The 14183-nt window shown below is 38.0% G+C and overlaps 1 protein-coding gene across 1 annotated transcript; it reads left to right on the forward strand.

Moving 5' to 3' along the window:
* Positions 1–2438: 2438 nt before the first annotated feature.
* Positions 2439–13878, forward strand: LOC131778876 (general transcription factor IIH subunit 1). Its single transcript, XM_059095355.2, has 16 exons — positions 2439–2596; positions 4011–4209; positions 5786–5882; positions 7041–7100; positions 7263–7356; positions 7905–7939; positions 8619–8739; positions 9379–9455; positions 9578–9690; positions 9812–9887; positions 10218–10340; positions 10750–10851; positions 11294–11384; positions 12180–12295; positions 12776–12862; positions 13193–13878. The coding sequence occupies exons 1-16, from the start codon at positions 2446–2448 to the stop codon at positions 13286–13288; spliced, it is 1638 nt and encodes a 545-aa protein (XP_058951338.2). The 5' UTR covers positions 2439–2445; the 3' UTR covers positions 13289–13878.
* The last annotated feature ends 305 nt before the right edge of the window (positions 13879–14183 follow it).

A 14183-nucleotide genomic window follows, 5' to 3' on the forward strand; every position in this document is an offset into this window, starting at 1 on the left:
ATTACCACAAATTTAAATGAAATGATAAGATTTAGTCTTATGTAGTCACGCAAATACAAAAACGCCGAGAAAAAAAAAGCAGAAAAATTTTTTTCATTTTTCTACCCTATGGTATTTAAAACACGTATATTTGGGAAGATTCGAAGGTATCATAGAGGTCAGAGTAAAGAAGATTTCTGACAAGCAAAATCTAGTATACAAGCTGCCGACACCCATTAGTATTTCGGATTCCCCTCGTTGTAATAATTTAATTATACCCACAAAGTCTCACCAGGAAAGGTCAAAAATAATAATACAGCAATTATGATAATATTAACAATAAAATTGTAATAAAAGTATTAATGTTAAGTGGCTCCTAATTTGAATATTCGAAGATCGCGCTCAGAAGTTTTTATCCGGCTAATTCTATTTGCATCGCGACTCTTTCGACATTGCTGATCAAGAGGAGTGCGGGCGCTTGTCTAACCGGCTATTTAACTATATGAAATATAAATCTTCCGTTGAAATTAACTTCCCTTTGGAGGACTTGGTCTAATGATCACTAAGATAAAAAAATTCTTAAATATGAGCAAGAGTTGATTTTCCTCCATAATTAATCGAGGTCATTCGCTCTCTGACCCGTTCGTCGATCGATTTGAAGTGCAGAAGAGTGCGACGTTATTAAAATTTAAGCTCCGAACCACTTGATTTAAGCCAGGTTGTTGGATCTTTAGACCAAGATAGATTTTCTTGCAGAGGCGCCAGATGCCTTGCGTTGGACCACGGCGGACACCAAATTCTCACAACCACCCTTCCCCAATCTCAGCATGCACCAGCATGCATCCTTTGTTGTCAGTCTGTTGCTAATTGTAGTGTTAGTACTCGCTCAGTATTCTAAGCAGCAATGCAGCTTCACAACCTATTTATGCGTTTTTCATTGCCAAGTCATTATTCTGAGACAAAATGTTAAATGCCAAAAAACTCTTTCTATTACTGTAGGGCGTACAGCTTCGTTTCATTCCTTCACAAATGGTGCATCTAATGACGAACAAAAAGAAAATCCTTATGACGGAAATCTGATAAATCCTTGATGAGGGGGAAAGGTGGGTTTCTTTGTGATAGACCAAGTAGCTCAAGTATGCTTCATAGGACAGAAATGTTCAGCTATATGAGTCAGTCTTACGCGCAGTCTTCCTACGGAAATAATAATTGATGATTCATTGTGAAGTCAGTGTGGTTACAATAGGTTGTCTCCTTGACGTTCTAGTTTATGTTATTTAGCTATTGAACCAATCACAACTCTAAAAACATTGGCCAAAATTGTCGGCATTGACGTCAATACCTGCCAAGAGTCATAAGGATCTCTTGTATCTGCTAAAAGCATCGATATGATGTTCACATGTTTACAGTCATTTATTCATCTCTTTACTGGTTTGCTACGAACCAACATTATGACCAGCTCTCAGTTGGCTTGTTAGCTAAGTTGGTAGAGCACTGCACAGGTATCGCAGAGGTGATGGGTTCAAATCACTACTGCTTAAGTAGCGTTCATTACTGCGAAGATTGCTTTCAAATTCATTTCTATAACCGCAGTCCGCATATACGATTTCCATATATTTACAGTCATTTAAAAGCATTCATGGTTTTATGATTCATCAAGGGGACAAAGAAGCGTTAGGAGTGATTTTATAGTAATCAATAAGAAAGCAATGTGACAAGAAGGCGAGCCTTTTTCGATTCGTACTTATTTATCTATTACACAAATTATTCGTTAGCAACTTCCATGATTTGTAGTCTGAGCTAAGCTCTCACGGTTAACGGAAACAATCGAGAAATGCGCTGTCCTGATTGATCAACCACTGTCTCTACTTGCCGCTTCCAGGGCCAGGGCCTGGCGAAAGCCAACAACCTAAAAGAGACCATCAAATGTATAATATTCTGACCTGGAAGGATAGCCCTATGATTACAATTTCAAGCGATTTCCTCCCGAACAATAACTACTTCAAACTTCACCCTCTTCCCTCTTCCTTCTCGACTGAAGTTCTCTCGCTCAAGTACTTAAGTGCTGTTGGTGGATCTTAAGTCCCTTGATGGGTTATGTATATTTTAGCGCAAATATTTCAGCCAAACGGAGCTTTACAAAGCTTTTTGTACTAATTTATGTAAGTTCAGTTGTCTTTTCTCTGGTATAAGCAACCATTGTTATTTTATCATTGAGAAACAAAACGCGATCTAGAAAGGCATATTTCCTAAAACAAAACTGGCGCCCGCTCTTTGCGTACAGGAAGGTGTGAAAGACACTATAGCAGATATAAACCAGTAATACATTTTATATATGTTTGCGAATTTCCCTATAACCTGTTTAAAGCACCACACTCCATCCAACGGAAACTGGGATCAAACGCCACGCGACCACGTTGTGCAAAAATATTTAGCCAGCGGGGTAGTTTTAGAATGCCATCCAAGATGGCGGACCACGAGACTGTTCTTCTGGAGGTAATAAACACCAAGCACAAAAAGACCGGTGGAACCTTGCGTCTCATGTCCAATGAACTGCTTTGGATACCTTACGGATCAGATAATCCTAAACTGTCATGTGCATACTCTGAAATCAAAGGTAAAATTGACCAACCGATTTGATTCGATTGAATTATTGAAGTTATGTCACGTGTACGGCCTGTCTTCATCAGCCGGTATATTGCTACTGATCCTACCATGTGATTATAATTCGAAAAGTGGTGCGTTGTATGATATCGTGTTTCGATCATTGCGCTTGTAGACTGATGCTATCACTGGAGTTTTCTTTCCTAATATTACAATCGTCCAGTTGTTGGGTCGATGTTAACTGCATTAACCAATGGGTCGCGGATGCCATGACATGGAAATAGGGTTGAGAGTGCATCATATATGCATGGCTATAGTTTTAACGCCTCGAAATGTACGGTTTTATACATCATTTTTCACATGTCCACACTCTTCTGATCAGATTCAACTGAAGGACTCTGTTTCCCTTCAGCTTTTCAAACGTTTTTTTTTGTTTTCACATTTTTTCTCACTTTTTCCTTGTTTTTAGTGATTAACCATGCTCTCCGTCAGGTTCGCAACATGAGAATTTTTTAAATTTATGAGCCAAGGGTGGACTTGTACAATTCTTCAAGTGAAATATCCTAGCATCCCTACTGGGGCCAATTAATTCTTGTAAACCAATAGGAGGTGCACTCTGTTGTTTTAATCAACCATTTACACCCTAACATCAGCATGCATATTCTCCACACCATACATTTCCTAAGGTGCTGACATGGGGAATTTGTTTAATAATCGAGGGCTTCTTTAGTTGGTAATTATTTACTTTACTCTTGTAACCTCAATGTTGGATTTGGGGTTGATGTTGTGAGAAGTTAGATGTTACATGTACAGTAGTCTCTCTCAAGAGTCAAATGCTTAAATGGCGGCTCACTGCAACAATTAGCGCTAAGAATTTGACAAATGGAAATGTGTATGGTATCTCTGTTATTTTATAAAATGATACACTCTATCTGATGGTTTACCATGCACCACCTATGGATATTGTGGGAGTTTTCCTAGAATTTGTCTGAGCCCCTTTAAGAGCAAGGTAAAATATGAGCAGTGAGCTCCACCAAATGAGCTTGTGTCAAACTTGTGTGGCAGACACCATTTTCCATAAAAAATTGACAAAATATAAATAATTCAGTGACTGAAGTGGTATTTAACCCTTTACACCCTAACATCAGTATACATATTCTCCTTGCTGTTCTCTTTAAATTTCCTAAGGTGTTGACAAGGAGAATGTGTTTATCAATCAGTATGTTTTTAGTTGATGATTGTTTCCTTTATTCTCATGACTTAAATGTTTGATTCAGAGGTGATATTGTAAGGAGAAATTAGATGCTAGGTACTCTCAGGGGTCAAAGGGTTAATAATTCCACTTATTGTTCTTAGTGATGTCATAAGTAAAGAATAAATACCAAATTTATGAACAGGTTGTCTAAAGCAATAAGTTCTGTCAACAGTTCAACGAATAAGTCCAGAGGGCAGCTCAAAAATACAGATACAGATTGTTCTCCACGATGGAAACTCCTTCACTTTCCAGTTTACAAATGACTCAGCCGTAAATGCCAAAAAAGAAAGAGATGATGCTAAAGACCTCCTTGCTCAGCTTATCCCAGTCCATCGAAAAAAAGCCAATAAAGAGCTTGAGGAAAAGAACAGGTAAAATTTTGAAGTTATCAAAGCTATATTTTGTTTGATATGTCAGGTTGCATTTGATGATCTTGTGAGGTAGTGGCTAGAAAGTTGTCCAAGACAGTTACAAACTATTTATGGGAAAGAGGTATCCATGGGAACTCTTCAAGTTGTCAACACTATACAAAGGCATTGTTATGCTATATCATTCAACTGTCAGTGACTACCAAAAATCCAAATACAGTTCTTGTAACTACCTGGAAAAAGATTAGGATTTTGAGTAAAACATTTTCACAGTTCAGCCATCAAAATAATTTGAACGCAAGACATCATAATAGGATTGCAAAGTACTTTTAAGGAAGGGTCATGTGTCACCACTGTGCTGCTCATTAATTGTCTGAAGGTTAACCTTATCTGCACTCCACATTGAAGAACAATACTTTAAAGAAGAGGGTTACATTGAAGTAGAACTTACATGAAGTTCCTCACCAGGGGCAGATCTAGGATTTTCAAATAGGTGGGGGGGGGGGAGGGGGGAGGGGGCACCACAAGTGCTGTTAAGTTGCAGGCTTTCGAGGGGAGTCTGGGGGCATGCTCCCCCAGAAAATTTTGAAAATTTGAGTCTCTTAAATGGCCATTTCCAGCATTTTAAGACCAATTTCTTGCTCATAAGCCTCTTTAAAATGATGAATTAAAAAACCTAATTCACAAAGAAATAGGTTTAGCATATTGTCAAAAGGGAGGGTTTGAGCATCTTGGTCCATGGGGATTGGTGTTTTGAATTTGAATGTGTCTACTACTGTGACTTGACTTTGCCTTGACTGTGTAGCTTTGACTCCCTAGGACTTTGCTCTATAAATACTTCCTGGAATCAGTGAAATTGGAGACAATTGTTTACTAAGCTGAATCTAGCTCTTCATGAGGGCTAGGTGAGCTCAGTCTTTTGTCCATGAGTAATACAACCATGCCATGAGCCAGTCAACTGTTAAAGAAACGACTAACGAAAAAAAAAAACAATTATATCTTGTCTCGTGTTTACAACAACTGAACTTATAGTAATACATATCATTGGTGAATAATGTCATCAGTTGCATCACCAGGGCGTCTTTTGACAACTAACTTTTAAGAAATAGCTTTATATCAGTAATGTTGCATTAGAGCAAGGTAGAATAGTTACACTGCAAAGATTTGGGCCACAACTGATGCCGGTTACATCTTGAAAGTTGTCTGATAATATTTTTTAGAACCTTTCTTACAGTGAGAGTTAGTTTTGATTTGAAAAAACTCAGTTCAGCACTGATATTAATTTTTGGCCCACCTAAAAGGAGGTGGCATGGGCTCCCCATGCCTCTCCCCTTGAGTCCGCCACTGCCCACATTGTCCTTTACTTTCAGAGAGGTCCTGATTGTGATATGGCAGAGGTATCGGCATTTTAATACCAAAGATGATTTAAATGCTGTCCTTTGAGGACAAGTATTTTTTATCAGTAATGATATTAGTACAGTTTAATTAAAGATCCTCAATGATTGAGGTATTTGATTAATTCAACCTTACATAAATGAAGTTGGTAACATAAACTTTTGCTCTTGTTTATTTATTTCAGAATGCTGAAAGATAACCCTGAGTTGTATCAGCTGTATAAAGATCTAGTTGTCAGTGGAGTTATTACTGCTGAAGAATTCTGGGCAAATAGAGCAAAGGTAATAGTATAGTTTCCAAAATATATTTTCATGTATTGTCCCTTTTCCTCTTGGGAACCTTTAGCAAACCACAGCAATTAGGACATGGCAAAACAAATATTTAATGAGCAGAACAATTATAGTTCAGCATGTGTGTTTTAGAACTGTGTTCATTTCTTTGTGGTCCTCTGCAAAATAACAACATGAAATCATCAAAATTTGGGTGGTCTAAGAGAGGAAACCTTGAAGGCAAATTATTAAAGTTTCCATGTGGAACTCAACGCTGCTCTTATACATTATTCTGATGTTAACTTGTGGCACCAGAAAATAGTCACACTACACACATTTATCCATTCGCAAAATTCTTAGTAAATATAAATGTATATATATTTTTAATGGATATTTACTTTGGTATTGCTGTTTAACTGTGAAAGGTCTTTCATGTTCATCTGTGTACAGTCCTTTGGAATCTCTTTGTAATGTATCAAGAAAACAGTTATAAGGGATTCAGGGGTACACCAGATCTTGACGGATTCCAACTAATGGGTGACAGCATTTCATGCAACATGTTAAGAAACTACTGAAAAGGACTGTCTCTTCCAAGCCCCTTGTAATGATTAAGTTTTGAGACTTCAGATTCGTGAAGTTTTTTCAAAGATCACACAATCAAACTAAGCAGCCTCGTCTGACAACCAAATAAAGGTATACTGTTTATTACAGTGTACAGGTAAATTTCTCACATACCACTCAAAGCCACTCTTAGTAGTCTTTTCCCCTGAACAGGGGTGGCAAATGATTAGCATCAGGGCTGTTAATAAGGGTTGTTAATAAGGGTTGTTAGCCTTAACACTTGATGGTGTGAGTGAAGAGGTCAATTGCTGTTGAGTTACACCTGGGCATGTATTACACAGTAATGGGTGTTATCTCCTATGTAATGGCTGCTTCAAAACTTAGTGACAGCCCTGAGCAAATCCTGGTACCATAAACAGAGACAATTGCCTCATCTGGGACAAACTTGGACATGTAATTGTTCAAATAAGACACTGCAGCATATCCTTGTGTTTACGATCTTGACAGCAGTTGAATGATGATGATGATGATGATGGTGACTATGGAGCATGCAACACTAAAGTTAAAGTACAACAATTTGCAATATGTTTTTTGGTCTTTTCCTTGCAGAATCAGGACACCCAAGTAGTACAGTCAGATCAGGCTATTGGTTTGTCTTCGGCATTGCTTGTATGTTGAATACATCTACATGTACTGCTTATTTCTTTAGAAAATATTTTTGCATGACAATTTGTCCTGTTTGAAATTATTAAATTATCTCTTTATTATTTAGAATTATGACAGTTGCTGTTATGAAACTGGTGTTTGAAATTCTGTTTTGTTATTCTTTAGGCAGATATGCAACCAGAGAGCTCAGGCTGCAATGAAGTCAAATACAATTTAAATGTGGATACTATAGAGGCCATATTCAAGACATATCCAGCTGGTAAAGAGTTAGACACATACAGTTTAAATATTTCAGTGCTCCAAGCTGTGATCAAGTCTAAAAAATTTCAGTGGCTAAATTTGCAGCAAAAGTCAAATTGAGGACTTGTGGTCTGTGGTCATGTGGCAAGTTGTAAATGTTTTTCTTGCTTGGTGTTTCTTGTTCAAATTTGAAGTGACATAAACATTTGTATGACAATGAATGATGTTGCTCAAAATGCACTATTTTATTTTCTAGGCAACTAAAATTCTATTACTTAAAGCCCTTATTGGTAAAGGTCTTAGACAAAAGACACAGTGAATAACAACTTGTTGACTTATGTAATTTATGATAAAACTCTCCCTCATTAGTTAACAGAAGAATGTTAAAGAATTTTTGTAATGATAAATGGCTCTATGGTTGATAATCACTCAAAACAAGATAGGGTTAATTTCCAGGGCATAACCATTCTTAAATCAATTAGTAAGAACATTTAGCAGTGAATTACTTATCAATTAATTACTAAAATAGTTAATTAATTATTGGCTGTTTCAATCTATTTTATGTAGTGAAAAGAAAACACCAGGAAGTTGTTCCTCATGAGGTATTTGTCTTATGTTGAGAAATAGATATTATTCCATGAAAACTGCACTCAAATGATTTTCAATTCACAAGTTACAATGTATCAAAAGAACGAAAGAGTGAGCACAATGAACGAGTGAGTTTTTTATGCATTTCAGCAAGTGAATAAAAAATTGTTCAAGCGCTTTCCATGGTATTATGTTTTTATTTCATACATACTGAAATTTACACTGTGAAGTAGGCTGACTGACTGAAATACATTGTTTATCCAATCAGAGGCACAAACAATAGTACTTCACAGTATAAATGTCAGTATGTGTGAAATGAAGTTTACTCTCTGATTAGCTTACTTGTGGAAAAATCACAAAGTGTCCATTCTTTCATTTTGTATATGGGTGGTTACTGTTGGCTACTGACATTCATCGTTGATTGTAAATACAAAGAAAGGTGTAAAGATCCCTTCATAGATGAGAAATACCTTTCTAAATAGCACCTCATGTACTTTTGAAGAAGGCTTTAGGTCAATGGAAAAAAGCAGGAATGTGCATCTTGGTGGAATTGTCAGTCTACTACTGTATCCCTTGACAACTACCAAGTGCCTTTCACCTGATACAGTGCTCGTTGCAACTTACAATGAGTGTGGGAATGTCTATTTTGAATATAATTTTAAACATTCAATAATACCACTTTCTTGTTTGCAGATGCCAGAGAAAGACTTTTGGACAAAGTTTTTTCAGTCGCATTATTTCCACCGAGACAGAAATGCCACAAGGGCAATGTCAGGTGACATCTTCACTGAATGTGCAAAGGAGGATGAACAGGGTAAAAGAATGATAGCCTTCCCTTCCAGTCAAACTAAAACAGAGGAAAACGGGATAGTTTAGTATTATCAACTATGAGTTGATAAGTAAACATAAATTGCATGGCCACCTTAAAGGATTTAAAGCTGATGTTTCAAGTGTTAGCCCTTCATCAGAGCCAATGATGAAGGGCTAACACTTGATACATCAGCTTTTAAACTCTTTACGGAGGCCAATTTTGTTATCAACTCAATTGGTAAAAATTAATTACCCTGTTGTACTCTTCCACTAACGCAACACCACAGTTTCTTTAGAAACTTAACTCCTTAAAACAGAGGATGATCAGCCATGCCTTGAAGATGTGCCATTGCTAAAATCTTATCTATTTTATGTGCCAAATGTGTTTTGTGTGGCTGACAATTGGTAATTATCAGGAAACGTCAATAAGAGACTGGAGTTTTAATTCGAAAAGAGGTATTCATTTACTCTGAATTTTGTGTGATCGTTAGGAGAGGGTAGTAAGGGAAAGCATTCTTGTTCCTGACCTGTGTTGTTTTTTCATAAATTCTTCATTGGAACCAAATGAAAAACTGTTTGTTGTCCATTTGTTGTATCTAAAGGCAGTTTAAATCAAGGTGTCTTGCACCCTTCTCCTACACAGAGCAATTGTCAAGGAAACTTGCAACCTTCAATGATCCTTTGTTGGACTTAACAGGAGCGTCACCAGTTCCTGAAGAGGTCTGTAAACAGTGCTGTGATCAAGTATAACAAGAAACGAGTCAGTGTGCGCTAATTATTTATTTTTTATTTTTTCACGACTTTGAGGAGCAAATTATTAATTGTCTTTCTTCTTTAAATAGGGATATGGATTAACTGCAGAAGCGGTAGATCCTAAGAACAACGCAGTAACTCAGTCCTTGTTTAGAAAGCTGAATCACCACAGTTTAATGGTGGTACAAGCCACAGCTTCTGGGTAAGAAGTCACAACATAAGTGACACCATCAACATGGTGACACACTCGCCTCTGCCTCGTTTGTCTCTTATTTGATTTAATACTGAACAGATTCAGTATAATTTTGTACCATTCTCCTCAGTTCCAGCGTAAACAAAGAAAAGGAGAAAAATGGAAAGAATGGCAAAATGAATGAAGCAGATTCCCCTGCTAAAAAGGTTAGCAAATTGTTCCTGCCAGTGGTTCTCCCTCTTTAACCAACGTAGAGGCTCTGTGCATGTAACAATTTGTTTTCTAATTTTACTGAAGAGGGAAGCATTTTATCACCGCTAAAAGGAAAATATAGGGAACGTTGGGGAGGAATAAGTCCTTGTCGTCTTAGTTAAAGATTTAACACTCACTTCTTAATGAGAGTGACAAACTTATCAGCTCAGTACTTGACTGAAAGGCTAATACTCAACTTTTTGTTTTGCATAGTTTTCTGTCTGAAAAACAAATATACTTCACTAGTACTAAGTTTCATGTACTATTTAATTTCTATATTTTAGAGTCGTCTCAGAGGAATGGTGGAATATGACGATTTGTCTGAGCAACAATCCAGAGAGCTCCCGAGCTTAAAAATTGCTGACTCGTCAAAGTTTTCGCAAGGTCTGATACCGGCTATCCCAAAGGTAAGACAATCCATGGATCAATTTTCAATTGAGCAGCAAAAGAAAGCCGGGCTTCTTTCGGGTTTGCTTTGCGACGTGGTGAGATTGGTCGAGAAAACTCGCTCCACTTTCTCAGCCAATTAGACTCAAAACTAATAATCTATCGCGAGGTGGTCACTCTCGTTTTTTCCCTCTTTATGACGCATACGTATAATTGCTTTGAGTTCTCGTTGGCTCGTTGTGTCATTTTTTTTTGCTCTGATTGGCCTTCGTGATTGCTTTCGATTGGCTTTACGACAGCCAATCGGAATACGCAGCATAGGAACGTGGCATAGGGTTTTCTATACCAAGCTTTTGCAACTGAGCCTCTTTTTCAGTTAGGTATCAGTTTTAATTTGTTCATAATGTAGTTTCGTCTCGATTTCTACAGGAAAGGGGATCAGTTCACTCCAAACTCAGTCATACAGACATTTCCAAAGCCATCCAGAGTAACCAAAGGGAGGTTGAATATTGGCGACCAAACCTACCCGGGGTAAGTAGTGTATGCTTTAAATGCCCTCCTAAGTCACATTTAAGAGATATTATCTTGTTAACGTGGGTGACAGAAATAACGCAAAGCCTTTTTCTCTAGCGCCGTTAGCATGACAAAGGTAACGCAAAGCCTTTTCCTTTGGCTCTGTTAGCGTGACGAAGGTAACGGAAAGCCTTTCTGTTGTACTCCGCGCAAGGCAAAAGTGAGGTAGAGCATAATTTTTGGCGTAGTCGAGTGGAACACAAAAACTTTGCTTTTGCACTGTTGTGCGTGTCTGGTATAACACAAACCATTTTCTTTGGTGCTATCGTGCGTGACAAAAGTAGAAGAAAGGTCTTTTCTTTTTGGGTCGTTGTGTGTAACCAAAACAACGGAAAGTCTTTTCTTTTGCGCTGTTGTGCGTGATAAAAATAACTGGGAACTTTTCATTGTTACTGTTTAGACTCTTCCCAGTGACATGGCTTGTCACGTCCTTACAGAAATGTCCCCTGGTGGATCTCTGATGAGCACAACTTCTGAGACAAGCATGCAACGTAAATATGAAATCAGTGCAAATTTTGAATAGAATGTCGAAAGTAATCTGTGATTGCATCAATGTCATTAATATCTACTCGAACTGATTGATTTATTGATCGATTGATTGACTGACGGACCAGCTGACTGACTGATTCTCTAATTGACTGACTGACTTACCGACTGACTGACTGACTGTCTGACTGACTGTCCGACTGACTGACTGTCTGACTGACTGACTGTCTGGCTGACTGACTGACTGTCTGACTGACTGACTGTCTGACTGACTGTCTGACTGACTGTCTGACTGACTGACTGTCTGACTGACTGTCTGACTGACTGACTGTCTGTCTGACTGACTGACTGTCTGACTGACTGTCTGACTGACTGACTGTCTGACTGATGGACTGAATAAATGATTGTTTGATTGGTTGATTGCTTTGCATTGTGTAGCAAACTCGTGCTACCCTCTCAACCGATCAGATGTAAATAGAAAACCAGTTGCGTCTTGGTAGCGTACGTGTTCCTGAGCTCACTCTGAGCATTCATTTGTTTCCTCTGCTGTTGTTAATCTTTGCTCTAATTGGCTATGGACTTGTTGGCTTGGACTACCATTTTAATGAAAACGATACGAAAACAATTTGTCAACCAGAAACATTTCATCAGTCTTAATGGCAAAAACGACGTGTTTGACAAAATTTCTGGATTTGCGAGAACGGCTTTTTAGATACTCTGAGTTTTCTAGCGTTTGTTCCATCTTTCATCGAGGAGAGAATATTTAACTGAGCAGATTTTTTTTTTGTTTTAACATACAGATTTAGTGTCTTCGTCAGTTCAGGCGGAAGTTAAGCTTCAGTACAACTCACTGTCCGAGCTGCTGAGACACTTTTGGTCATGCTTTCCAATCAAGACACAATTCTTGGAGGAAAAGGTGAGACAAGCTCGGGTAATAAACTGTAAGGTTTTTTTCCTAACAACCAGATGTCTGAAAGGCAATAGTTGGCTATTGTATGATATTTAACTGTATTTCCTCAAATAAGTGCCCACGCTCTAATAAGTGCCCTTCCCCGAGTAAGCACCCACCCCTAAGCGCCCCTCTCGAATAAGCCCCCTCGGTCCCTCCTCCCTCACTTTCTTAAATAGTAGGGATACAAGCCTCTACTCTCACTTTATTTAAAGCTTTTTAAGCTTCATAAACAGTGGAATCAGTGTAATAGAATGATAAGCGCACCCCTCGATTAAGCACCCCCTTCCGATAATCGCCCCTCCTTATAGCCGAAATTTGAAATAAGCACTTAGGCACTTATTTGAGGATATACATTATTCTTGTTTGTTTTTTACACAACGTGATGTAAGTTGACATTCATATGCTGAGATGAAATGGCTTGATGTGTGAATTCTTGGTTAACAGATGGTTAAAATGGGCCAAAGCCTAGAAAAGTACAGAGATGCCAAGCTGCAGCAATTCCGCAATCAACTTCCCGCCGAAGAGGCTCATGTAAGGAAAAATGTTAAACGTTTAAAGCTTCGTGTCACTGCAGTGTACATTCGCCATCGTGCAGTCCTTTCTGATCTTTCAGTTTCACTTAAATCTGTCATAAAACTGCGGATTAGATCAGTCGTTACTCCTTTCGTTTTTTAATGTTGGTATGATAGTACCGTAGAAGACAAAAACAGCTTTGTAATCGGAAACGTCGTTACACACACATTTTCTCCGATATAGTATGATTAAATTTCATCAGCAGGGAGTTTTCAGGTTTTAGGTTCTTTTATTTCCTCATCGTCTCTTTATGTTATTCGTACTCTTATTTTCCTTGTCCTTATTTAGCTGGCCAATCACTTAGTAGAGATGCTAGACACTGCGCTTACAAAGTACAGAACGTGGCTGGAAAAGAAGTCAGGCGCTAAGATCTCTAGTAGCTGACCGTGAATGCAGGAGACTCGCCGCAATTCAGTATTTTGTGATGCAAGAGTGAAGGGAGGAGAGGGTGGAGTGCGAATAGGCGGCCTTCTTTCGTACATTGGTCACCAAAGTGACACTCAAGATTTTTCCGCCTTGTTCAAGAAAAAAAGCGGATTGAGTTGTGTCTTTCTCTTTACTGGCAACTTGAGATAATTGTTTGCAGATAATTAAAGAACTTCGCTTTGTTTATATTGGGACATTCTTTGACAAAATGTTCCACCTTTTAACGCTGTGACAGTGAAAACCCGATGTCTGAATTGGACTTTGAAAGGTGTTTTTCATCGTTATTCAACCGATTACTGTTTTCATCAGTTTAACATTTTGAATAATGTAAATAATTTCTCCATTTCAATTCCTTTTTGCTAAAAGTAAATTAGAGTAAAAGAACTCTTAAGCCACTTCCGTAAATAGTTGTATTTTTTGCGTCCGAAAGACATGATAAATTCCATACTGTAAATCGTGTGCCTATTTGTACGTTTGGCAACTGAACAGAGTTCCTCACATCATGTGTTTTGGAGTTAAAAGGGGAAATAAAAGATGCTCTTAGTTTTCTTTTGGGTGAGGCAATTTCAACTTGGCGGTCTTGGAACAGCTACCTTGAGATTTCTCTTTCTTGTGACTAGCTTCTAATTTCCCCTACAATATCACCCCAGAATCATACATTAACCCTTTACACCCTAATGTTAGTATGCATATTCTCCATACTGTTCTCCTTACATTTCCTAAGGTGATGACAAGGAGAATTTGTTTACCAATCAAAAGCTTCTTTGCATGGTGATCATTTCCTTTTTTCTTGTGACCTTGATGTGTGATTCAGGGGTGATATTGTAAGGAGAAATTAGATGTTAGTCACTAT

This window comes from Pocillopora verrucosa, chromosome 8 (genome assembly GCF_036669915.1).
Source record: "Pocillopora verrucosa isolate sample1 chromosome 8, ASM3666991v2, whole genome shotgun sequence".
Classification (NCBI taxonomy): domain Eukaryota; kingdom Metazoa; phylum Cnidaria; class Anthozoa; order Scleractinia; family Pocilloporidae; genus Pocillopora; species Pocillopora verrucosa.

Coding starts and splice junctions, on each gene's coding strand:
- LOC131778876 (XM_059095355.2), top strand. CDS start 2,446: ATGGCGGACCACGAGACTGTTCTTCTGGAGGTAATAAACACCAAGCAC. Junction 5,883..7,040: donor TCTGGGCAAATAGAGCAAAG/GTAATAGTATAG, acceptor TTTTCCTTGCAG/AATCAGGACACCCAAGTAGT. Junction 7,940..8,618: donor AGGAAGTTGTTCCTCATGAG/GTATTTGTCTTA, acceptor TCTTGTTTGCAG/ATGCCAGAGAAAGACTTTTG.